Genomic DNA, 27,223 nt, shown 5'->3' on the forward strand with positions numbered 1-27,223 from the left:
AGCTATTCTAAAAGAGAACTGATCTATGAAAACTGCCCTACAATAAGAGGACAAGCTCAGATCTTAGGATCAAAGGCAGACACAGAGAGTAATTAGGGCAACATTAGAGCCAGAGGGATGATGGAGTGGGAACAGAAGAACACACACATGAAGCTCCCTGCCCTTGGAGTTTAGAAATATGCTGAATATGTGTTAGCAGCAGTAGTATGTTAAGTATATGTTTTTAAATAGAAACCACAATTTACGAACTATGTGCTATGTCTGTAATCAGATCCAAACTTCCGACAACTGGAAAATAAATATCTCATTAAATAAATATCTCATTACAATCAATATGATTACTGAGCAAGGAAAACAAAATGAATCAGCATCAGCAGTTAAAACAATGCACCATGACACCCAAAGGAAAAGCCCTAAAGAACAGGGGAAATGTAAATCTAAGTGGCTACTTCGCTTTTTTTTTTTTATTAGTTTTTATTGGAGTACAGTTACTTTACAATGTTGTGTTAGTTTCTACTGTACAGAAAAATGAATCACCCTCATGATTGTTCTAAAATAAGCACTTTCCCCTTTCACTGAATCCTCAAGTATCTCTATCATTTAGCAATGCATTTATCACAAGTTTAGGCTTCTCTGTGGCTCAGCTGGTAAAGAATCCACCTGCAATTCGGGAGACCTGGGTTTGACCTCTGGGTTGGGCAGATCCCCTGGAGAAGGGAAAGGCTACCCATTCCAGTCTTCTGGCCTAGAGAATTCCATGGACTGTATAGTTCATGGGGTCGCAAAGAGTCGGATAGGACTGAGCGACTTTCACTTCACTTCACTATCACAAGTTTACCAGAGCTGCCCATCCCTGTGGTATAGGTTGTAAGGGAATTTAAATGGAACGGGAAGGATGGGTAGAGGGAAGAGAGGGAGACGGTGGGGGGAGAGAAGGAGGGGAAAGGGGAGGGGGAGGGGGAGAGAGAATTCCTCTGATTCCCATGAACTATCACTATCCATTCAATTCTATTCATACCTATGCATTAAACCTCCACCCTGCAGCTCCGAAAGCACTCATGGATGGGGACACTGGTGGCAACAGTATAGGTACAGTCACTCCTCTTAAAGAGCTCATGTATATAAATAAATAAATAGGCAGTGTCAATATAATTGGGAAGGATCAGAGTGCACTGTGAATGGAATCTAAGACAGATGTGGTAAGTCAGAGAGGGCCACCAGGAGGAAGAAGAACCTAAAAAACTTTCTTGCTAAGGGGGCGATTGGAATAAAGAATCTTAGCAGAGGGATCAGAAGCAGTAACACAAGAAAGAGCAATGAAGCAGAGGATAAGGCAAAAACAAACAGATGAGTTGGACTGGGAAGGCTGAAGCAAAATGCAAGAGAAAAAGAAACTGCTAGCTGCTCAGTTGTGTCCAATTCTTTGCAACCCCATGGACTGTAGCTCGACAGCCTCCCCTGACCATGGAATTCTCCAGGCAAGAATACTGGACTGGGGAGTCATTCCCTTCTCTAGAGGCTCTCCTAACCCAGTGATCTAACCTGAGTCTCCTGCATTGCAGGCAGATTCTTTACCATCTGAGTCGCCAGGAAAGGCCTACAAGATGCAAGAAGGTGACTAGCAAAAGAGGAGGTGGAGAAGCAAGCAAGGGCAGGATCTTGGAGCTGCCACATGGACTTGGGATGTTTTCTTAAGGTTGATGGAATTACTGAGGAAGAGAGGGAGAGTCAGGCAGGAGAGGCACCCCACCCCACCACCAAATGTTAGAAATCACTCTGACCTACTGTATAGCACAACGAACTCTACTTGATATTCTGTAATAAGCTAAATGGGAAAAGAATTTGAAAAAGAATAGACAGATGTATATTTACAACTGAATCATATTGCTGTATACCTGAAACTAATACAAATTGTTTACCAACTATACTTCAATATAAAATGAAAATGAAAAAAAAAAGAAAGAAATCACTCTGGTTACAATGTGGGAGATGACTGTGGAGCAATCCTGGGGTCAGAGAAAACAACTCAGGCTGTGGCAGTGATTTCGATGGGAGTTCCTAGTGACTGGGACCAAGGAGGTACCAGCCCAAAATGGACTAAAGAGGAAAGATAAGAAAAACATTCACAAAGGAGAAATAGCAGGAGGTGGCATGGTCCTAATGTAGTGTGAGGATGAGGGAAAGTGGTAGATGATGCCCAGGCATCAGCTCAAAACACTAGGAGGGCAACGGTGCCCATCCACAAAAGGAAAAACCCAAGGGCAAGCATGTCTCAGTGCTCAGCCTGGGACATCCTGCCCTTTAGGTCTTTGTGGGACACCCTCAGTTCATGTCTTCGAGACAGTTCCGGAGAGAAATGGAACCTGGAGATTTCCACCAGGGAGTCATGACATGGAAAGATGATGAAAGTCAAAGGCAGCAGACAAGATCTCGTGATGAGAACACCCTGGGAAGAGAACTCTCAAGAAACGCAACAGTGAAAAGACAAGTTGAAGGAAATGAGCCCACAAAACGTAGTAAGAGGAACAGCCAGAGAAGCTGAAGGGAAACCAGGAGAGTGTACACAGTGAAAAGTGAAAGAAGAACTTATGTCAATAAGGAGGAAGTTGTCAGCTGTGTCACCTGCTTCTGGGAAGCCAAATAAAGTAAGAACCCCAAAGAATCCATCAGGTAATGGATCACTGGTGTTTCTGGTGAGAGCTGTATATCGGCAATATGGGTACAGAAGAGAGCCTGTGGTGGGGCAGGGTAAATGTGTACCGACAATTCTTTCAAGAGAGGAGGACATATCAAGGGAGATGTATAGTGAGGGGGTGTTTTTAAGATTGGAGAGACTTGAAAGTGTTTCCACACAAGCGGGAAGGAGCTAGTAGGATAACTAAGACCATAAATGAAGGTGGAGAGAAGAGGTGATTGAAAGAGTGAGGTACAAGGGAGTGGCGTTCAGAGTAAGAATGAATCGATCTTCGAGAAAAATGGGATCAGAAAAGGAACAGTCATAGGAGGGAAATTCAGAAGCAATACGAAAAGCAAAGCCAGGATTTGCATCATCAGTCAATCAGCAGTCAAACAAGGAACGTACCTGGGAGCAGACTTTCCTTGTCACTCATGTTTCTGCTCTAACCATAGCCTCTTAGCACAGCGGACTGGAGCACAGGGCTCAAACCAACAGAAAAGGAACAGAAGTCCACAGCTCTACCCCAGGACTACAATATAACTTTTAAAAAACCAATTGACTTCACTCACTTTTGACTGAAAACATACACATTTACTAGTTTCGTATGATCAGTCTAAAATGAAGCTCGCTTCTACTAAAGATGGACCACAGGATGTCGAGAGAACCTAATTCCAAGTATTTGTTAAGTGCCTACCTTCAAGGGCTGTCTCAGAAGAATAAGAATAATTTCTTACATTTGAATAGAGCTTGGCCAGTAATCACCTCGCCGTATCTAGAATGCGAAGGGAAACTGTTTCAAGTACAGATCCCTAGAGCCCATCCTGAGATGAAGTTTCACTACATCTGGGTCAGAACCCGGGAATCTGTATTTGTATCAAAGTCCTGGATGATGCCAGAGGATCATTTGGAAAACCAGTGCTATACATCACAGAGCAAACTGTCTTGCACATCATCTAATTGAGAACATGCTCCAGGTGTCAGAGTACTCAGGTTGTTGAAAACTGAAACAAACAGTGTCAGCTCAGCAAGTGAAACAGTGATCATGGTTCATGCAGGCAGTGAGTCAGATAAGATGCATCTATCGAGTATCCACTATGCACTAAACCTCATGCTAAGCAAAGGGACTACAGATTTGAACTAGATTTGGGGCTCTTCCCCCAAATAATTCTTAGTCTCCTTAAGGAAGAAAGAGAAGAAAATCAACCAGTGATATAAATTTGATTTCATAAGTGTTTCAACACATGTGACACATCTTATGACCAATACGTTCAAGGTACCATGGGAGCATAAAAGACAATCTCCTTTAGAATGGTGAGGGGGAAGACATGTGGGAGAGGCTTGAAAAGATTATAAATTTTGAGTCGAAGCTCGGTGAGGAAGCCGGGGAAAGATATTCTGGACAGGAGGCAGCAGTGGTAATAGTGACCCAGGGCTACCCAGAGCTCTACCATCACTACCACATAGAAGTGGACCCATGCAAAAGGCATGCACTCTCCTAAAATCTATAGAGAATACAGTGGAGAGATTCATACTGGGTTGAGACATCTTTGTATAATCCATGTCCAGCAAAATGCTAAACCCACAAGTGCTAAAGGTTTTACCCAGGGGATATTCATTGATTCTTTACTGGCAAAATGATAAGAAGCCATGAAAGGTACTTTAAGCTCCTCCTGATGGCTCTTTTGGTGAAGAATCTGCCTGCAATGCAGGAGACCTGGGTTCGATCCCTGAGTCGGGAAGATCCCCTGGAGAAGGGAATGGCAACCCACTCCAGTATTCTTGCTTGGAGAATCCCACAGACAGAGGAGCCTGACAGGCTACAGTGCACAGACTCACAAAGAGCCAGACACAACTGAGCAACAAACACTTTCTTTCAAAGATACCTTAATAAGAACATCCAGTGATAGGAAGAAACTCAGAAAATGTGGAAAGCAAAGTTGGAAGAGTTCACTTAAGAAGAAATGGAAAGTCAGAATGTCAGTGCATGAAAAGAGTTTAAGGGGGAGCAGGTTATTAGGAATCCCTTTAGTCTTAGTTGCCATTTTTGCGGTCCAAAAAAAAAGTAGAAGGCAAGGAAGATATTTAGAAAGATGCCTAAGTTACTCACCAGGAAGTGAATGAAAATTTAGAGAAAAAAGTAGTAGGGAGACATGGTGTAGTACCTAGAGGAGACAGATACATCCATTGTGGATTTCTTTGAATTCTAGGTAGGTGAAGATATTGTGATCCTTCAGGAATTCCATTATTGGAAAGCCCACCTCAACAGTGAGAACAGACACTAAGAGAGAAGGGGCGGGGGATGGGAGAAATAAAGGAGAGACTACGGATCAGGACAGGCTACTTGCTGTCACAAATAGCCACAATGTTTTCCGGTGGCTTAACCCACGAAGATTGGTTTCTACCTCACATCACAACCCAATGCAGACAGTCACTGGGGAACCTGGAACCCGGCCATCTAGTGGTACCTCCATCTTTTAAAGCCCTAACAACATTTTGTTAATTATCCTTTTGAATGACGGAAAATTAACCAAAGAAGAGCAGTCTGCTTACAATGTAGTCTGAAACAGTGAAGAATAGGACAGGAGGACAGAACACAGCATCCCATACAAATATGTTGTAAATGTTTGTGCACAGGACTTTATCTTGGGATGGAGAGAGGACAAAAAAAGTTATTTAGTGTCAAGCTCTGAGCTACTTCCAATGATTTCCTCTCAGACACCAGTAAAGAACTCTTCAGATACTTCTCCCAGAGATCCCTGAAGTCCAGTTTATAACCAGGCCAATAACTCACTTTTGATCTCTGAAGCCACTTGTTCAATTCCCTTGACTACAGGGCCCAAATCAGTTGCTTATTATTTATAGCAAGTCTAAAAAATGTCATCACAAGCTGTGGTCAGCTCCAAGGATGGCAGCTGGTATTCTCATAACTCCTACATGGGCAATGGCCAAGTTTTTCAAAAGATTCATGCACATCAAATGTATACAGATGGTCATTTTAAAACCATTTTTTCCAGCAATACTTATTAAGCATCTAATTTGATAAATCACTGTATTTGGAGGCTGTGGGGTATACAGAAATCTCCAGAAATCATACATGAGCAGGAGACTCTGCAATCTGAAAAATATTTAAGCAGAATCATCAACCAAACAAATATTTGTAATATGTATTAGTCCTCATGTAACCTGGGGCCAATCAGCTAACTTCTCTGGAAAACCAGTTTTCTTACCTTATGCAACAAGATTTTATTCATTCAATAAACAGTAGAACAAGGTTAAAGATCGGTCCTGAAATCCTATAGACCCTGGATAGATTGTTGATGTGGGTATTTGGGCCTCAGTTTCTCATTTGTTGCCATGGGAATATTAGTGAATCCTTAGAGACAGGAAGAGTAAGTCATTTAGTTAAACCTCAAAACATGGTACCTAGTAACTTGTAAGTGGTCAATACTTGTTTACTGTTTTCACTTTCCTTACTGCTGATGAAAACCATTCTACACCACTGTAAAAAAGGCCCACAATACAAAGTAGTGTGAAACATAAGTCAGTCCTCAAGACATTCACTTTGTAAACAGGAAGAAAGTCAACAGAGGTTTGTAATGAAACAGGGATAAGCGCTCTAAGAGTTTGTACCAGCTGCCAAGGAGGCACAAAGAGGAAGCACACAATTCTCCCTGCGGAAAGATGTTGGGATCCACCAAGAAGCAGAGACCAGCCTTGAAAGTAGAACTAGATGTCTAAGAACGCTTCAAGTCTTAACATCATAAGCTTTTCAAACTGTTGTTCTAAAATTTCACAGGTATGAAAGTAATCCTTCAGCATCCAATATCCAGAGCACATTCATTAACCTTCCATCCAGAAATGCAATCATTAATTTCAGCTGGACACCCTTCTCCCACGAAAAATCCCTTAGCAATGGCACTTCTAGGGGCTGTAAAAAAAAAAAAAGATTGGGTCCCACTGTCGACATTCCTGACGCGCCCCTTTCATAGACAGATCATTGGAGGCCAAACTCAGGCCCAGTCAGGGAGGAGGCTCGTCGGGGTCAGACTTTTCATTCGCATCTGACACCGCACTCCATTTAAATCAGGCGCCAGTGCTAGGTCAGCAGTTTCAAGCGGGTCAAAGGAGTGGAGCCAAACATCGCAGGCGCAATTTCAAAGGCATCGGCGCCCAGCAGGAACAACGTCTGTGCCTGTGCGCCAAAGACTAGCCCAGGAGGCTTCAGGAACCCAGGGTCAGGGGTCCCCGGCAGGGCCCCAGGTGCCCGCCTCTGACAATGGCGTTCCTCGCTCTAGGGCCGCGCCAAGTGCTCGGCGTGCACTGGGGATTCTTCACCCCCAGACTCAGCTTCACCGCCGGGATCTGTTCTTCCGGGCAGAGTACGCACGGGAGGACGGTGCACTCGGTTACGACCGGTAGCAGCAGCTGCTGGGCGCGGAGGCAAGTGGGCCGCCCCTCGCGTGCTCCCGGCAGGCGCTCACACCTCGCTCCCGAGAGCGGCGCGCGCTCCGGTGCGCGGGGGCGGGGCAGGGCGCGCACCGGAGACCCGCCCCTGCACTCCACCGCCTCCGGCGGAGATTGACAGGGCCCGGGCACTCGCCCCAGCCAATGAGCGCGTCCTGGGGCGGGCCCTGGAAACCAGCTGCTGCGGCTACTTAAGAGTCGTCCGCTGGGCTGCACGAAAGCAGAATAGTCTGGACTGCTCAGGTGGAGCCGGCGCCCCAGCCACCGCCGACCGGCAGGCGCACGGGCACCGCGCCGGGGACCGCACCGCACTGATCCACGCGGGGCGGAACTGAGCCGCAGCCTCACTCGCCGCCCAGGACCCGCTCGTCACCACCACCTCCGCGGCACCCATGGGGACCAGGAGACTTTAAAGGAGTTTGGGGTTTCGGGAGCAGGGAAATCACGGGTACGAAGAGGCGGTTTGCTTTGCCTTGGAAACATGTTTTCTTCGTCCGATTGTTTGGACCCTGTGCCGGGTAGGAGGGAGAGGGGTCTTTTGGCTGCAAGTGGACCTCGTCACACAACCCACAGCCGCACACATGCATCCCACACCGGCTTCCCCATCCTCCCCTCGCCTCTTTGTTAGGTTATTTTAGACAGAGCAGCCTCGCCCTGGCGCAGCCAGATTGACTCGGCTGGCGGGGTAGGGGGTGGGGGGGGCGGTGGTGGAAGGCCAAGAGAGCTCAGGGGCAGAGTCCACCTGCCTGTATGGGCAGGTGTGCCTGGGAGCATGGATGTACGTGCCCGTGCGAGCGTGCAAGCTTGGGGTTGGAATTGTGTGCGAAGGTGGGGGTCCGAGTGTGTCGTCGCGAAGGTTAGTCATTGTGTGTGCATGTGACATTATAACACCAGTGTACCAGTCTGTCAGCGTCTGGACTCCCAAGTGTGCAAAATTTTGTTGGTGTCAAGCGAGTGCCTGTGATGTGTGCGATTGTCATTGTGCGAGGCGCTGTTGGGGAGTGTGATCTAGTGTAAAACTGAGGGGTGGGCTCGGGAGGGTGGGGACTGACATGTGAGCGCAGCTTGCTCCAAGCTCTGGGACCAGAGGCGTCCCTTCCTTCTCCCAGCCCAGCCCTCCGTCCTTTCCCGGGTGTCCTGACTCCCACGTTGCCCCAGCCTGCCTGTCCTTCCCACCGGGACCCCGCACGCCCTCCAGCCCTTCTGCCTTTTCTCTTGTGGGAGTTGGACCCGGGTTCCTGTACAGGGTCTGAGACTGTGTGGTGGCGTCCGCGGACCGGTGGCTTCTGTGCCAGTCCTGGCCCCCGGTTGGCAAAGGGCACCTGCCTGGGACGGTTGACTCGAGGACAGGCGCGCGGGCGGCCAGGTCCCAGGGCCACTGCTCGTCCTGGGGAGGGCCGGGCGTGACTCTGATCGTGTTCTCTGCGTGTCCCCTGTGCTTCCGCAGATCCCCGCTCCTGGCCCTCGCCTCGCCGCCTCATTGATGGGCAACCAACTGGACCGCATCACCCACCTCAACTACAGCGAGCTGCCCACCGGGGACCCGTCAGGGATCGAAAAGGACGAGCTGCGGGTCGGGGTGGCTTACTTCTTCTCGGATGAAGAGGAGGACTTGGACGAACGCGGCCAGCCCGACAAGTTCGGCGTGAAGGCCCCCCCGGGCTGCGCCCCGTGCCCGGAGAGCCCCAGCCGCCACCACCACCACCATCACCACCACCACCTGCTGCACCAGCTGGTCCTCAAGGAAACTCAGTTCTCCGCCTTTCGGGGCCAGGAATGCATCTTTTCCAAAGTGAGCGGCGGCCCGCAGGGCGCCGACCTGAGCGTCTACGCGGTCACCGCGCTGCCGGCGCTCTGCGAGCCAGGCGACCTGCTGGAGCTGCTGTGGCTGCAGCCCGCGCCGGAGCCGCCCGCGCCCGCCCCGCACTGGGCCGTGTACGTGGGCGGCGGGCAGATCATCCACCTGTGCCAAGGCGAGATCCGCCAGGACAGCCTGTACGAGGCGGGCGCGGCCAACGTGGGCCGGGTGGTGAATAGCTGGTACCGCTACCGCCCCCTGGTGGCCGAGCTGGTGGTGCAGAACGCCTGCGGCCACCTGGGCCTCAAGAGCGAAGAGATCTGCTGGACGAACTCGGAGAGCTTCGCTGCCTGGTGCCGCTTCGGCAAGCGGGAGTTCAAGGCGGGCGGGGAGGTGCCGGCCGGCACGCAGCCCCCGCAGCAGCAGTACTATCTCAAGGTGCACCTGGCCGACAACAAGGTGCACACGGCCAGGTTTCACAGCCTGGAAGACCTCATCCGCGAGAAGCGCCGCATAGATGCCAGCGGCCGCCTGCGGGTGCTCCAGGAGCTCGCCGACCTCGTGGATGACAAGGAGTAGCAGTAGCCTGGAGAGGGGAGCCGCGCGCCCCTCCGGTCTCCTAGCGCCCGGCTCCTCCCCTGCCCCCGGGCTCCAGGCCTGCGATTCACCACCCCTGCCCCCCGTTAAGTGGCCGCCAACAGCGGCCAGCGCCCCAGGAGGCACCTCAGCCTCGCACCTCTCCGGCGATGGCAGAAGTCCCAGGAACTCGCCCGGGGACCCAAAGGGCGGTGCATGCTCGGCGGAGCCCCCTAAGGGTGGTGATGGAGACCCAGCGTGTGCTCTCCGGCTTGGGTTGTAAGTGGGGATTGGAGAATGGGCCGAGGGGAGCAGGGACCAGGCCTCCTCCGCGAGTCACTGGTCAGTGACTGACTCTCGATCACTACTAGAAAGAGACCCTCACCGCGCCCCAAACGTGCACACACAAGGCCGGTGGGAGGTGAGCATCGAGGGTGTCAGGGCGATCCGCTCCAGTATGGATGTGTCCCCAGACGGCAGGATTTCCAAGAAATCGAGCATGTCCCTTCTGCACTTGTGAACAGTTCCATAAGAGAGCACTTCGGGACGCCGGGTTACCCCGAGGCCGCCCGGGACTCTTCCAGCTCTCCAGCCCCGGGTCTCCTGACATTGTTATCCTAGCTAAACTAGACAGTTTGCCTCCCGATCTTTCCACCTAGGGAAGCGAACGCCACTCCCCACCCGCATCCGCCTGTGAGTCTCCCCTGCTGGCAGAGGAATGCCTTCCAGGTCTAGGGAGGTTGAAGGCGCAGCTCTTTTGGTGAGGAGGGCCGGTCCCGCCCCCCACCCCGACACGGGGAAGGTTCACCAGGTGTCAGCGAATTGAATTTGTCAAGAGGGTGCTGTTCTCAACCCTAGATGGCTCCCTCCTAGGGCTCCGTTTCCAAAATAACCACATTTTTAAAGAGGTTGGAGGAGAGGGAGGGGAAGACATGGCAACATTCCAGAAACCAGCATTGTTCCAGCACCATAGCCAGTACATTTCGTTTGGCTTGTCTATAACAGAAATCTCAGAAGGTGGGGAGGTGGAAATAAAGTTTTAAAAGCAGAAAGAGCAGTTTTCCAACTTTGTCAACAAAGCCGATCGTGTTGATGTTTTTTATTGACCATTTTAGCAACATGCTAATAAAATTTCAAATTGAAATTTTTATTTTCATGGCTTTAATCCATGATAGCTTAAATACTGGGGGCCATAAGAGTGGATTTAGCTAAAAGCTTAGCTAACATTGCCTTTTCACTCTATTTTTCTCAAACCTTATGAGAATTCTGTTTTTGAATATTGTGGTTCATTTTTTTTTTTTTTTTTTGACATTAAGGGCAGCCTGAGTAATGGTGGAGTTTTTAATCAGTGTGTATATTGTGATGAATTTCTGTCAGTTAAGGGGTGTACTGCTTCGGTGGAAATTGCTAGCAGGTTCCATGGTGTTAATTTCTCCTTGTTGTATACCACTACCATCCCATATTTGCAAGTTTTGTTTTCTTCCTTTCCCCTGATCTTCTGAAAAAATGAATGTAGAATTGGTGGCTTTTCCCCCCTTGCTCTTAAGCCAGTCCCACAGTTTATTCCCGAAAACTGGAGAGAACTTTAAGGATCAGGAGGAACATATGGTTTTCAAAAAATTAAGGTTGTTTGAAACCCCTTCCTTGGGCAAGGACTTACTAACTTCTCTCCTTGTGCCGCAGCCCTGTCTGATTAACTTGCTACTTGACTCAGCGTGTGTTAGACACACCTCCAGCATCTATTTCCCTTTCAAGGGAATTTGTCAAATAACAGTGTTTAGCTAATTGTTGCAAGCAATCACATACTGACAGCTGTGATTTAGTTGGACAGCAAATATTATGGCCAAAGCCAGTTTCTTGGCATTTCAAAAATAATGCAATAAAAACTAGTCGAGGTTAGCTGAGACTGGAAATGCCTTTTTTTTTTTCATGGTAAAATGATTCATCTCTGTTTTGTTTTTTGGTTTTCAGCCTGGATTCATTCCCTGATCTTGAGTCAAAAGGTCAGATCAATGAACTATGAACTAGAGTATTTTTCTTAAGCCTATTGAGTGATTTATTTTTTAAAAAATGTTTAAACGCCTATGCTTTTCTTTCAGCACATACAACAGCAAAACTTTTGTAATAATGAACTTATCTTTGCATGTATGGAGAACTGAAAATCATTTATTTCCCTTATTCCCCTTTCAAATAACAGATGGTGGATCCTAAATCGAGATTCTATATTGTATCTACACAGCCCACATTCTTTGCTGTGTCCTCCTGTATCTTGGCTCTCTGCTGTATTAAATACTATCCTAAGCACTTGTTCAACCAGGACTCCTTCTTGACATTTTGTCTTCCACCTGTCACTCAGAGCGCGGGACTTTAGCAAAAGAAACAATGGTCTCTCACACCTGATACTGAGATATATTTCCCCTGATGGCATAGAATCTGATTTTGCTCTTAATAAGAGGGTCACCAAAACAGAGGAATCGCTTAGCTTGCTACTCACTGACACTAGCTTAGCAATGCAAATGGGTTTGGCAGCCAAACTAGCCCTTATGACAATGTTGGTCTATTAAGGATTGGGTTGACGATACTTCTACAGATTCACAAGAGAAAAACACTAGTTTCAAAGGGAACTTGAAAGGTCTGTATATTCTTCACATTCCTACTGAAATAATTATTACCTATTGGTCAATGTGCAGCACGAAGAGGCTATTATCAAGACATTAGCTCATATTTTGTGCTGAAAATGTGTCTATTTTTAGAATGTTCTTAACAATGGAGATGACACCAAGAAGGTGGCGTTTCTCTTGGAAGATGGCACAAGCAGACTTGATTTGTGTTTTATAAATGAATATAATATTTCTGGATGTTATCAGAATTACAGAAATTAAGCCAAAAAGCCTCTTGACATTTTAATAGAAGTCAGGAATTTAGTTTGGCTTTTTTTCTTCAAGAGAACCTAACTTCATAGCAATATTCACGGTGTTAAGTGTAGCTGAGCTGGTCGTTGGCCTGTCAGTGATGTGGTTTTGAAGACAACTATCTTTTGACCCCCATTCTTTCTCCACTTTCAGAAAGTTACTCTGAAAAGCAAATAACTAAAAAAAAAAAAAAAAATATTTTTACTTCAAGGAATGCTTTGCTACATATTTGGTAACTAAGAAAAAAGGAGCCTGGAATGGGGAGAAGGGAGGCTAGGCATACTTCAAACAAACCAGTCCTGAACACTGTTATTCCCAAAGTATATCTCTTTGTTTAAAAAAAAAACTTGTAGAAGTTACATGTGTTGCATTTATTTTTTAAATTAAAAGTCTATTAATTAGCCTATATATGTAAAGTTCCTCAATATTTAAAAATTTTAATGCCTGTCATGACTGTTTTATTAACTGAAGCAGTCAAAGTTAGAAAACATTTGTGTCAGATTAGAACATTAAACACAGAGGCAGCTGTAAGTTCAATGTGACCTGATTTTACTAGGTTTTCAAAATTTTGATGTTTACTTCCTCTTTGTGTCACGTTTCTGTGGCGAACACTTGTTTGAAAATGATTCTTTTTCCAGAAAAATATGCTATTGGTGTCGTAATCAGTTTATCCTAACTGTCTTCCAATATTACCTTGTTGATTATGCGGTGTGTGTGCTTTCAACACCCCTAAGAATTCATTGTCATTGGTATCTAATAAATGTAGCAGGGTCAAACTTCAGTGAAATTAATACTTACTGTCCACACATAATAGAGCTCCCTAATTTACTTTTATCTACTTGTCTATTTTTGGAGCCTTCTGCTTCCTCTTTTTTTAAACAAATGAAGAGATGTAGTTAGGTGTGCCTTTCAGACATGATTTCCACATGCATAAAGGGACCACAAATGAGAAACACAGGCTTTCAGGTTTCTGGAAACATCAGGAACTATGTTTAGAAAATTGTTGTTGGAGACCTAACTCAATATTTTTGTTGAGAATTGCTAGCTATTTGGAGAATATATGTAGATATAGATATATATTGACATATTCACATATGTATGTATACATGCACACATTTATATATGTGCACCTCTGCATATGTGTACACATACATATAAATTTATACATATAGCTAGAAATTGTGATTTCATTTGGAGATACAGATTTATACACCTACACATATATGCAAACAATTTAAAATCAAGACGGGGAGTGACTTGAGATCTACAAAAACAGGAAGAAAAGTTCCAGGGTGCAAAATAGATAATGAGGAACTTGGACATCAATGCAGCTCTGCCTAAAATGAAGCATAAACAAAAAGAAAATGTGGGAGCTGCAGTTAGTCTCACTTTTAGAAGCCTATGTTCCTCGCTTCCCTAAAACTGACAAAGACTCAAAGGAAAGCCATAAAGATTGAAAAAAAGAAGACACAAGATGAAGCAGACGGGGTTATGAGATGATAAAATAAGCTAATAAGCTTTTCAGCAGGGGATATCTGTTCTCCATTCTAACTGAAGACAGTCAAGCTAAGATCTTATTTTCTGACCATTTCCTAAATTATAAAATCTCCAATTTCCTAACTTTCAGGTTGAATGTTTACCTCATCTGAACTTGCAATGTAAGAGATTTAAGCCTGTGAATATGTTAGGGAAAAGGAAAAATAGCCTCTGCTCTTTTTGTAGGTAAGTTTTGTGATTATTGTATTCATGGACAGCACCCAAATAAACATACTGGGCTCTTGGCACATAGTAGCTGCCCAGTAAGTAGAAAACTGTGGCATTTCTCCACCTTACATTGTTCTCAGTGATACTGATCACTCGGAAAACCAGAAATGCTACTACCTGACTTGCAGCTGCCACACACACCTTGTGTGCGTGCGTGTATGCTCAGTCACTTCAGTCGTGTCTGACTCTGCGCAAGCCCATGGACTCTAGCCGGCCAGGATCCTCTGGCCATGGGGATTCTCCAGGCAAGAATACTGGAGTGGGTTGCCATCCCTAGGGATCTTCACAACTGGAGTGGGTTGCCATTTCCTCCTCCAGGGGATCTTCCCGACCCAGGGATTGAACCCACATCTCTTATGTCACCTGCACTGGCAGGCTGGTTCTTTACCACTAGTGCCACCTGGGAAGCCTATATTTTTTTTCACTGAAATTGGAGGGTTTCCCACCTCAGAGGGCTTCCCTGGTGGCTCAGCCAGTAAAGAATCTGCCTGCTGTGCAGGAGACTTGGGTTCAAACCCTGAATCTGGAAGATCCCCTGGAAAAGGGAATGGCTACACACCTCAGAAAGTTCACAGAAATATAATTTATGAGGCTTAAGGCTGATTTTAATTAAAGGATATTCTGCATATTATTTGCTTCTAGGAAAAAAAAAATTATAACTATCAAAGAATCCAAAGAAAAGATTTTCTCTTATCATTTGCTTGGAAAGGGGAAAGCAAAAATAATTCTGAGAGAAACTTTCACAGCTTCATCTCTCATTTACCTCAAGGAGAGATTTTTCTCGCATGAAACCACAAAATCATTCCTTCAGAAGGAAGTTTATTATTGAAGCTCTTGCGAGAAATTTTCTTCAGATGTGCAGGGGGAAACTTACTGGATTGTTAGTTTAACTCTCTGAGAAAAATTAGATTTGATGGAGTTTGGTCATGGGTACTTTTCTAAATAAACATTACTCATATATTAACATTTCCAAATAATTGCTCTGCCCGTTGGCTTTCATAATCCAATTATTTTTGTTTTTATGTGAACACGAGTTCTGAGCTTAATTTGTTTCAAAGGGGAGAGGCTTGTAAAATATTAGGTGTGGATAGAGCCAATATCCTAAATTTTAAGCATAAAATAAATGTTTCAGAAGTTAGTGTGATCTACATTCCATGTTCCAAAAAACAAGAAAGATTGTATAAAGCTACTGCTTCCTTAGGAAATTCTTGCCATCAATCTATAATACAGACATGAATGTTCTATTCAGGCCACAGTAGGGAATGTGTGGTCTTCTTTATTATAAGTATTCTGGTATTTGATTTAACAAATACATCATTATTCTAAAATTCAATCTTTTTCCCTCCAAGTCTTGCAGCATGCCTGCTCTTTGCTCGGTGCCAAGCCCATTGTTTTCAGATTCTCCTGGGGAATGAGAAGATCTGGCCATGATTTTGTAAATCATCCCCCAGCTTCTAACAGCACACGCTTTATTTCATGCTGCCTTCTGCTTTTCAGCGGATGTGTTTGCCCAGGGCTGAGCCAGAAAGTGGCTAAGGTCAAGAAGAGGGTTGCCTCATTTTACAAATAAAAATATAGGCCACTCGATTCCTTCTGAATTTCAGGTAAAAGGGGAACAATCATTTTAGTATAGGTATGTCCCATGTACTGTTTGGGATATTGTTGCTATTGTTCAGTCCTGAGTCATGTCCATCTCTGTGAGACCCCATCAACTGCAGCACGCCAGGCTTCCCTGTGCTTCACTGTCTCCTGGAGTTTGCTCAAACTCAAGTCCGTTGAGTCGGTGATGCCATCCAACCATCTCATCCTCTGCCACCACCTTCTCCTCTTGTCCTCAATCTTTCCCAGAATCAGGGTATTTTCTAATGAGTCTGCTCTTCGGGTCAAGTGGCCAAAGTATTGGAGCTTCAGCTTCAGCATCAGTCCTTCCAATGAATATTCAGGGTTGATCTCCTTTAGGATGGACTGGTTTGATCTCCTTACTGTCCAAGGGACTCTCAAGAGTCTTCTCCAACACCACAGTTCAAAAGCATCAATTCTTCAGCACTCAGCCTTCTTTATGTTCCAACTCTCACATCTGTACATGACTACTGGAAAAATATTTATACTAAAAATGATGTTTTTCTGAAATTCAGAGAAAGCTGAATGTCCAGCATATTATTTGACAACCCTCCTCAGGGAAGACCTTACCATCTCTAGGAGACCTCTGCAATTTTAGAGCTGACAAACTAAAGATGCATCCCCTACTCATATCAAGGAAGTCTTATCAGATCACTCATGTGTCTTTTAAGGCCAAAGCCAGATTCAGGTCCCGAAACTAGCACATAGTCCACAAAAAACCTCAGAAGGAAGAGTTCACAGGGTCCCTAATCACTGAGAGAGTTGACTGTGCGGATGGGGATGGGGAAGTGTTTCCTGTGTCTCTATTCTTCTATTCTTTTGATAACAGAACATGGCATCCTTTATGTTGGGGGTGTGATGAATACTTTCCCAGACACAATCAGAAATATTCTACACCACTGTTTTTAATCGCACTTGCTACTAATCCAATCTGGGTCCTCACCTTTCACCTGGCTATTTCCTAGCTTCCTCACCTGTCTCCCCCACTGGCTGTTCTATCCAAACACCTGCAGCCATGGTGTTCTTTCTCAGTAGAGACCCACTGCTCACAAGATGAAGGCCAAGGTCCTAGCCGGCAGTCAGGGTGCTCCATGGTCCAACCCTTGTGGATGACCAACTGCATGTCTCTCGACTTGCAGAATTTTACAGAACATGGAGTCTTCATTCAGTCTTCCATGACTTTCTATGTTGCTCCCCTTCACCTGATTGCCATCCTTGATTTCTGAATGGAAAATCAGATAGTTTGGCCTATCTCCAAACTACCCCAGCATGATTTTGGTCATTTCCTTTGTTCCCAATGAATTTGCCTACACCTCCCCCAGACTCACCTCTACTGCAAATATTGTTTACATTTGTCTCTCCCTTCACTGAGCTCCGTTGGAGTAGCCCGGGGACTCACTCATTCTTGCAACTGTAAAGTTAAGTCAAGCTCTTGTGATAGGTGCTCTGCTGCTGCTGCTAAGTCGCTTAAGTCATGTCCAACTCTGTGCGGCCCCATAGACGGCAGCCCACCAGGCTCCCCCATCCCTGGGATTCTCCAGGCAAGAACACTGGAGGGAGTTGCCATTTCCTTCTCCAATGCATGAAAGTAAAAAGTGAAAGTGAAGTCACTCAGTCGTGTGCGACTCTTAGCGACCCCATGGACTGCAGCCTACCAGGCTCCTCCATCCATGGAATTTTCCAGGCAAGAGCACTGGATTGGGGGGCCATTGCCTTCTCTGTAGGTGCTCAGTTAGTGCCTATGGAATAAAGGGAGGAAGTGGGGAAGGGAAGAGAATTGACTCCTCCATAGTATATGAGTAGAGAAGGGAATGGCAACTCACTTCAGTATTCTTGCCTGGAGAATTCCATAGACAGAGGAGCCTGGTGGGCTACAGTCCATGGGGTCGCAAATAGCTGGACACGAATGAGCGACTGATACTTTCACTTTCTAAGTATATGAGGCATCCTGTCCACCAGCTTACTCTGAGCCAAACCACAGGAAGAATGGGCTAAAGATATCTATCAATTTCTATATGATTCTCCTTGAGAACCACACAGTAGAAAATTCATCTCTATTTAGGAAATAAGCCACGATTATGAGGAATCTATACTGCATTATGGAACACAAAGTGTTAGTTGCTCAGTCATGTCTGACTCTTTGTGACTCTATGAACTGTAGCCCACCAGGCTCCTCTGTCCATGGAATTCTCCAGACAAGAACACTGGAGTGAGTAGCCATTCCCTTCTCCATGGGATGCTCCCAACCCAGGGATCAAACTTGCGTCTCCTGCATTGCAGGCGGATTCTTTACCATCTGAGCCACTAGGGAAGCCCTACAACATTGCATTACATTACTCTACAAATGATGGAAGGTTAACCTCATGTAGTTGAAAAGTTTTCTCTGTGCTGGTTATACCTGTACAAGCATTTCTCCACGAATGAATTTGTGTTTCATTATGATGGAAATATAGATTTTTCTCCTCTTGGTAATTTCATTTCTGCCTAGGTGAGATAGCTTTGAGAGTTGTAGGTTTAGAAGGCGGCAGAGGAGTGATTTGAAAGACGTGAAGATGAGACAAGATATTTCCCACATGGGGAACTTTAGTAAATGGGTCCTCGACAGTCGTGTTCATTCAGTACAAAATGCCCCAGTCCTGTTCCTCTTTTGGGAAGTAAACTCTCTCCCAATTTTAGACTGAGCAAATACACCTATAGCAAGTGTGAATCCCCTCTCCTGACATTCCAACAGGGGGAGCAGAATAAAACCAGCCTCTTTTGAGAGGTGATGTTTGGACCTCCAGGCTGGCTGAACAGCCAGAATGATTTGAAATAATATGGAGAGTAACTAAGCACTAAAAAATGTAATTCAATTAATGTCTTATAAAATATATATGGTTTTATATTTGATATTTTCCCTGGACTCAGGAAGAGCATCCCATACTTTTCCAGGCAATTATTCTCTTAACACCTCTGGACATTAAATATAGTTTAATATGGTTCTGGTCATGGTTAGGGTTATCTGTGTTTCACAAAAGTCATTTTAATTTGAGATTTTAAACTATAATATCCTGTTGAGAAAAGCAGCATTATAACTTAAGAATGGAGTACTTCCTGAGAATGAAAGATTACTAATTTGGGATTCAAAACCCAGGTAAATATGGATTATGGTAAAACATTGCTTTTGCCCAGAGAGCAATTTCCAGAGGAGAGAGCAGACGAGAGCTTTCATTATGCAGCCTCAATATTCTGATTTCAAAAATCGGTGCCCCTCATGTGCAGCTGTTTTATTCATGTATAATTTTATGAGGCAGGGTCTACCCAAGGAAGCAAGAGCAGATAGTTACTCCATCCTCTATAGACCAACAAAATAAGTGCTTGACAGCCCAGATCTGTTCTGCCCATGTTACTTCTTTAAAGTTTTTAAAGACTTTCCATAGCTTACTAGTCAAAATCCATGTTCATGGCATCCTTGAAGCTCTGCTCCACTCTTCCCTCTATGCCCCAGCCTTGAAGCTTCATCCCCTTACCCATCACCATACATATCACTAGCTGTGCTGAACCACTTGCTTCCCCCCAAAAGCCATGTCACTGTATGCCTTTGTTCACGCTGTTTCATTTGTATGCAACATCCTTCTCCCCTCCTTGACCTTGTATCACAATCCTCCTTCTCCCCTCCTTGACCTTGTATCACAATCCTCCTCATCCTTTAAAACCCAGTTCATGCATTATCTGTTCTATAAATCTTCTCCTTTTCCTGAAACACCCACTACGTTGACCACAGTGGGCCAAATTAATTCTTTCTCACAGAGCTCCTCTAGTTCTTTATGCAAACATTTAACATTCATTCCACCCACTTCATATTCAGATTTTTGGCCCCCAACCTAAGTCAAATACATTTTACTTAAGTTATCGGGGATCAGATCACCTCCTGAGATAGGTTTTAATTTTGAGATAGGGATCATGGCCTTTTGATCTTTGGTTCCTTAGTAGCTTATATCTAGTCATATTAGTTGCTCAGCCAAAGCTGACTTCATCGAATTCAGTTAATTCAAAAGCAACTACTCTTCTATGAGAACAGTACGTGCTATTTTTAGATCAATCGTCTAATGGGAGATCAAAAACTCCCTAAACATTTGTTGATTCCTATTAAAGGTAAGCCTTGTTTTAGGTCATGTGGATGCAAAGCATGGTCTAGACTTTCAGAACTCAATCTGGTAAAGGAGACAAGCACACTATTAGCCGTTAATCCACTACAGCCTGGGATATAGGTCATTACCAAGTTATAATTTAAAAACAAAAAGCGTAGAAGGTCAAAGGAAGTAGCATTTGAAAGTTGACATCAACTTCAGGAAATAAAATCATTGGCAAAGAAGATCTGAATGATGTTTTTAAGATAATTACACAATTTTGTTTAGTCTCTGTTAATAGTTGAGAAAATAGACCAGTCTTTTCATGTTATATAGACGTACTAGACTGTCTCCTGTCACTTCTATGTAAAATGCTATTTCTAGAGTGTCTGGGCCTACAAATTCTATAGTAGTGAGGTTTAAATATACTGAAGCAAAGCCCTTTTGCTGTGGAACTACTGAGATTGGCAGGTTATTAGCATTTAATTTACCAATTTATTCACCTCCCAGCGCATGTTTGCAGGCAAGATCTTTGATTGATTGATTCACTGGTTGCCTAGGATTTAATTCATGGGGTTAGGACTAATTCTCTGAGAAGCTGTGCAAATGAGGGGTTTCTTGGAGTGGGGCTGGGCCCAAAACAATGATGATCTTAGGCCACCTGAGAGATGAAGCTCTTGCTTAAATAGAAAGACAAAGGCTACTACCAGGAGGTCAGGGCCTCTGGTCAGTCCTGAGTGACAAGCTGGGCTGTAGAGAAAAAGCAGCCAAATGTCAGAAGCCATGAAGACACTGGTCAGATATGGTGTGCAAAATGTGTCAAGATTAAAGCCATTTTTCTAAGACAGAATTAATAGTTGCAAAGAAGCTATTACTAAGAGGAAATTGACAACTCTAAGAAATGATGCTGGCTCACCATCTGTATAAATATTTCAATTTATAGCATACTGTGTTTAATTTTTAAATGACCTTCGGAAAGAAAACAGGAAATCTGTTAACTTTGACAATACTCATTCAATGAAAATAATAGAATTTCTTTGAAGAAAAACAAAGCTAAGTCTCTTACCTAAAGAAACCCTAAATTTGCTCAGGTGTTTCCAACAGCCTTTGGTGAAAAGGCTTTCTAAATGCTTCTAATAATTTCAGTAAATATTTCCTTGAAATTGGACAAATAATGCAGACAGATGTTCCTTCTTATGTACAATCCGCATTTGCTCTAAAAGGAGACACCCCAGATTACATACAAAGATTGAGAAACAGACAAAATATCCAGGTACACAAATACCAGTGACTGGATTGCCATTCTCTAAGAGTTGAATCTCATGCTAATGAATTCCAAAGAAAAACAGCTGACTTTATGCATTTATTTTAATAAGGCTGTGAAACAGTCCATTTACAGTGTAAAAACTTTTAAAAATGCCGTACAGAATATTTTAATAAATTAAATTTGTCTGCCTGTCAAATCTGTCAAATTGACAAGACCCCTCAAGGAGTATTGCTGATGCTGTCATTCTATTCTTCCAACAGGATTTACAGTGGAATTTAATATGCATGTCTTATAGCAAGGATCTATCCATCAGAGTAATTGTAAGTAACAAATACCAACATAACATCCTAAGTCTCCAACCTTTAGAGCCAGGGTCATTTTATTTCTTTTGCAAGCTCTTTCTTTAGCTATAGTAGTTTCCTAAGTATTTGATTTGTCTATAATAATGAATCTAAGGAAGCAAATAAATTGACATCATCAGAGTAGAACTATTGATATTTGCTCAGAAAAGTGTAGATTGCTTGTTTCAGTCTTTGTTTTAGTTGCTAAATAGTATCCAACTCTTCTGAGACCCCTTGGACTGTAGCCTGCTAGGTTCCTCTGTCCATGGAATTCTCCAGGAAAGAATACTGGAGTGGGTAGCCATTCCCTTCTCCAAGGGGTCTCCTACATTAGCAGGCAGATTCTTTACCGCTGAGCCACCAGGGAAGCCCCAAGGGTAGATTACATAGTGCATTGTCGTCCTCACAGCCAACCTGTCAGTCAGGTTTTACTATCCCCTGTGTACAAATGGGAGAAGGCAATGGCACCCACTCCAGCACTCTTGCCTGGAAAATTCCATGGATGGAGGAGCCTGGTAGGCTGCAGTCCATGGGGTCTCTAAGAGTCGGACACGACTGAGCGATTTCACTTTCGCTTTTCACTTTCATGCATTGGAGAAGGAAATGGCAACCCACTCCAGTGTTCTTGCCTGGAGAATCCCAGGGACGGGGGAGCCTGGTGGGCTGCCGTCTATGGGGTCGCACAGAGTCGGACACGACTGAAGCGACTTGGCAGTGTACAAATGAGGGTGCTGAGGCTTGGCAGGCGCCTCAGTATTACACATCTTGTATTTAGTAGAACCAGCTCTTTAATTTAGGTATTCCGACCTGAAGCCATGCCATTTTTGTCTCTCACAAGATTTTTCTGGAATAATCAAATGTCTCCTTCGACTGTTTTCTTATAGGGAAAACCCACTTAATGTTTCCAGGTAACATGTGGGACTATTTGTATTAAACTTCTGACGGCAGGTGGTGAACAAAGATGAACTCTTAGGTAAACAAGGTCCTACTGTGTAGCACAGAGAATTATATGCAATATCTTGTAATAAATTATAATGGAAAGGAATATGAAAAATAATGTATATGTGTATAACTGAATCACTTTGCTGCACATCAGAAACTAATACATTATATATCAATTACATTTCAATAAGGGCTTCCCAGGGGGCACAGCCATAAAAAATCTGCCTGCTAATGTAGGAGACACAAGAGATGTGGGTTCGATCTCTGAAGAGGGAAGATCTCCTGGAGTAGGAAATGGCAACCCACTCCAGTATTCTTGCCTGGAAAATTCCATGGACAAAGGAACCTGGAGGGCTATAGTCCACAGAGTTGCAAAGAGTCAGACACAACTGAGCAACTGAGAACACAGCACATAAATTTCAATATTTTTTTTTTAAATAAGATGAACTCTTTATTTTTTCAAAATAACATATCTAAGAGAAGTATGTATTAGGGTATTCAAAATCATAAAAACATTCAAACTCTGGACCAGCTGTACAACATGTATACTAGTCACCTAGACTTGATAGTCTATCTCCTGGAATGGGTCTCAGATGCATGTCTAAAAGCCAAAATGGAATCAAGCTTCAATAGTGTGATTCTTTTGTTTTTCATTCTGAACTTCAGAAACTGAGATGCACTCATTGGAGGATATTCAAGGAGTCTACCCATCACCAGAGTCCAATGCAGTCCTCAGAGAACCGTTCATTTATTGGTCAATAAACATTATGCTGCTTTATAGTGTTTGGAGAAATATCTCTCAAAAATAGGCAGAACAACAATACCAACAAGTCAGGACATACTGTCTCGAATTTCTTATAAGTCTAAAATTCTAGATTTTAAAAATGGGGACTTGAGTGCAATTAAATTTTTCTGACAACAGCCTGTAATAGTTACACAAATGAATGCTTATTTAGTGGCTGGTTGGTCCTAACAGCAGGGCAGCGGCATGAGTCAGACCCTGCAGAGATCTGGTTGAAGGACGGACATATTTATACACCTAAAGAGGCCTGTCTAACGTAGCTAGGAGAGTGTTACCATGAGATGCTGCAATGAGTGGATGGTTACCCATGGCCAGTCTCATGAAAGAATATCTTATGACTCAACCCATTCCATTTCCATTTCTGAACGGGATTAGTTATTTCGCGTGAACTCACTGGAGATCAAAGCAGAATAGATAAAATTCAGTAAGCAAACCATCTAACAGAAGGAGCGCATAATGAAAAGAACACTGGATTTGAAAACCACATGGCTATACATCTGACTCCGTGCTTTCTGGCTATGTGATCTTGGACAAATCACTGCCCTAGGCTCCTGTCACTTTACTTTTGAAAAGGAGATCTCTAACTCTAACTAACAGGGTTAAGATGAAATTAAATTTTAAAATGGCTGTAAATTGTCCACCCACAGTGCTTTGTACATAAAAGGCAATCAATCACTTGAGATATTAAGAGATCTTTTTTTTACCATTGAGATTACAGGTGTTCTAACTCCTGAATGAGCTTGCCTTGTCTCCATTTAGACAGTAATCTTTGAAGAGAATGAATTTTGTCTTACTCATTTTTTTAAACCCCTCTTAGCATAATTTCAAATACATAGTGGTTGTTTAAAATGTCTTTGATAAAAATCAGAGGGCTACTGAAATTTCATTCAAATAGGAGTACTCTGAGGAAGATGAACGGGGGTATTTTTTATAAATGGAAATAGGAACTATTCTAGTAAAGGAAGGACAACTATCTCTACCCAGTTTTTTATTCATTTATTATGTCTAAACTGTATGGAATCCTATAAGGATCATCTGTGGATGTACTTCTGTGGTCAGAGAACTTTCCAGGAATTGTTCTCCCGTCCTTCACAGAGATCCAGGTCTCTATTATCTGTGTTCCCTGCTGCTAATGGGCATCATACTTGCAGTTAACTATTTTACCCTTGAAGACAGACATGATTGTTCCACCCCACTTCTTGTTTGGGGTGGGGGGTGACTTATGACTTGGTTCATTCCCTCAGAAATCCTCCCTTTCTATATCCACAGTGTGGATTAAGGATTGTATATCAGTTCTCTGCCATCTACAGTGGGGTTTTTCTAGTTTCACTCATGTCCCATCTCTTTTCTATCTTAGTGGCTTTCTCAAAGCATCCAGTTTTACCCTCTATTATTTGCTTTTAGAAACCAGCACTCCCTGGCTGTCCCTTAGCCCTGGGGACTCATAATTTGTTCTGTCTCCTTGTGCCCCAGAAAAGTACTGACAGCTCATAGTTGGTCATGTTTCTTACAAAATTTGCATTAAACTGGGAGCAGTGCTTGCTTTCTTGGTATAATTTGTCTTACATTTTTGCAAGTAATAATTATACATTAAATTACATTCAAAAAATGCGGGAAGAAGAAAACTGTCCATAGTCATACCACCCATATAAAACCACTTTTCACCTGTATGTATTTTCCTCTAATAATATTTCAATGCACATCTCCATTTTACCTGTATTCATAGAAATAAATTTTTATATATTTTATTTATTAATATGCTATAAGCAACACCAGTGTCAATGCTAAGTTCATGTAAGCATCATTTTAATGGTTGCAAAGTATTATTTTAAGCAGATATGCCATATTTTATTTAATCATTATTATTAAGTTTTACATTGTTTATACTGTTTCCTATTGAAAACCATGTTGTAATATCTTAGGGTAGAGTTTTTTTTCTATATTTTGAGCTCTTTCCTTAGAATGTTGGGCTTTCTTGGTGGCTCAGATGGTAAAGAATCTGCCTGCAATGTAGGAGACCTGGGTTTGATCCCAGGGTTGGAAAGATCCCCTGCAGAAGGGAATGGCCGCCTACTTCAGTATTCTTGCCTGGATAATTCCATGGACAGATGAGCCAGATGGGCTACAGTCCATGGGGTTCTTTCCTTAGACTATTTTCTGGATATAGGCTACTGGGCAAATGGATATGAAAGACTTCAGGATTTACAAGCACACTCACACACAATTTCAAGAAAAAAAAGAGCTAACAATTAAGTATGCTCAGCTGTGGAGGGTGGGTTTATGCCTATGCTCTTGGTACGTCATCATCATTGATCCATGAAAATTTTATTGATCCATTGATTGATTTCCTTTTATTTCCAGTCTTCATTTCCTTTACCCCTAATGTGATTGTCTAATACGCTTGATAAACATATACATACACACACACACGTATATATATCCCTTTATTTGTATGTGGTCATATGAGCATACCTTTTTATTTTGTGTGGACATATGTTGCTCAGTCGCTTCAGTCATGTCTGACTTTTTGTGACTCCAGGGACTGTAGCCCACCAGGCTCCTCTGTCCATGGGATTTTCCTGGCAAGAATACCGGAGTGGGTTGCCATGCCCTCCTCTAGGGGATCTTCCCAGTCCAAGGATTGAACCCACATCTCCTGCATCTCCTGAATTGCAGGTGGATTCTTTACTACTGAGCTACCAGGGAAGCCTGTACACATATATTAAACACACAAAACTAATATTGTGCTGTGGGCCCCATATTGTTATTTTCTTCATCCAACACTGTTTTTAAGGTCTATCCACATTGTTCTGTGTTGATCTAGCCTATGACTTCTGAGTGCTGTATGACACTCTGTTCTCTGCATCTATCATGCTATCCAGCTCTATCCTCTAGTCGACTCCCCTAGCTTGCCTCTACTTCTGTACTGCAGCAGTGCTGGGGAGAAACTTTTATAATTTTGATAAATGCTATTAATTTTATGTGTCAATCATATTATATCCAACAATCTTAAATCTTTTTTACTTCTACACTTTGTCAGTTATAATAACTTAAAAAAAAAAGTCTGTTTTTCCCCTAGAAATTTATAGATACCCTTCACATCTTGGGAAAAATTAGCCCTTTGTTTGTGAACAAAGGATTAATTAAACCTTTGTCTATGAATGAGTTGTAAATATTTTTGTTTACATTGTGATGATTTTGTCAAATTATTGGGGAATAGAATGTATCAATCTTTTGTTTTGTATATTACTTAGAAAGGTCCTTCTTTCAAGAAATTCTCTTGTGTTTTCTTCCAGTAGGCTTATATTTTTATTTTTTTATATATAAGTATTTTATTTATTTGCAATTTATTCTGGTATAAAGTGTGAAGTATGAATCCAAGTTTATTATCATAATGGCTTTGCAGTTGAATAAGCCTAGCCATCTTTCCCTACTGATTTGAAATGCCCTCTATATTATAGGCTATATTTTTAGCACGTATACATGTGGGTCTATTTCTTGATTTTTGTATTATTTCCCATGGGTCAGCTGGTAAAGAATCCGCCTGCAATGCAGAAGACCTGAGTTCAATCCCTGGAGAAGGGAAAGGTTACCCACTCCAGTATTCTGGCCTGGAGAATTCCATGGACTGTATAGTCAGTGGGGTCGCAAAGAGTCGGACATGACTGAGCAACTTTCACTTTCCCTTTTCCGTGGGTCAATCCAGCTTTTAATGCTTCAGGTCTATGCTATATAAATTATCATAGCTGTATAGATGTTAACAGCCAGTAGGACTGATCCTCTCTCATTACTTCCTTTCTCAGAAGTTTCTTAAAGACTCTTGTTTATTTTTTTTATTTCATTGTGTTTGTTTTACCACACTGAATTGAACACCCAGAACAAGATTAAATACCAACAATGTTCATAAGTACTTTACCTCATTCCTGATATTAAAACAAGAACTTCTAAAAT

At 43.3% G+C, this 27,223-nt stretch overlaps 1 protein-coding gene across 1 annotated transcript; it reads left to right on the forward strand.

The window, feature by feature from the left end:
• Window positions 1-7,357: 7,357 nt before the first annotated feature.
• LRATD1 (LRAT domain containing 1) lies at window positions 7,358-11,828 on the forward strand. The gene is made up of 2 exons (XM_081595909.1): window positions 7,358-7,589; window positions 8,589-11,828. Exon 2 carries the CDS (start codon window positions 8,625-8,627, stop codon window positions 9,516-9,518), a length of 894 nt encoding a protein of 297 aa, XP_081452035.1. The 5' UTR covers window positions 7,358-7,589; window positions 8,589-8,624; the 3' UTR covers window positions 9,519-11,828.
• The last annotated feature ends 15,395 nt before the right edge of the window (window positions 11,829-27,223 follow it).

The sequence above is a fragment of the Giraffa tippelskirchi genome, chromosome 4, assembly GCF_054371585.1.
Source record: "Giraffa tippelskirchi isolate mGirTip1 chromosome 4, T2T-mGirTip1v1.2.pri, whole genome shotgun sequence".
Lineage (NCBI taxonomy): Eukaryota > Metazoa > Chordata > Mammalia > Artiodactyla > Giraffidae > Giraffa > Giraffa tippelskirchi.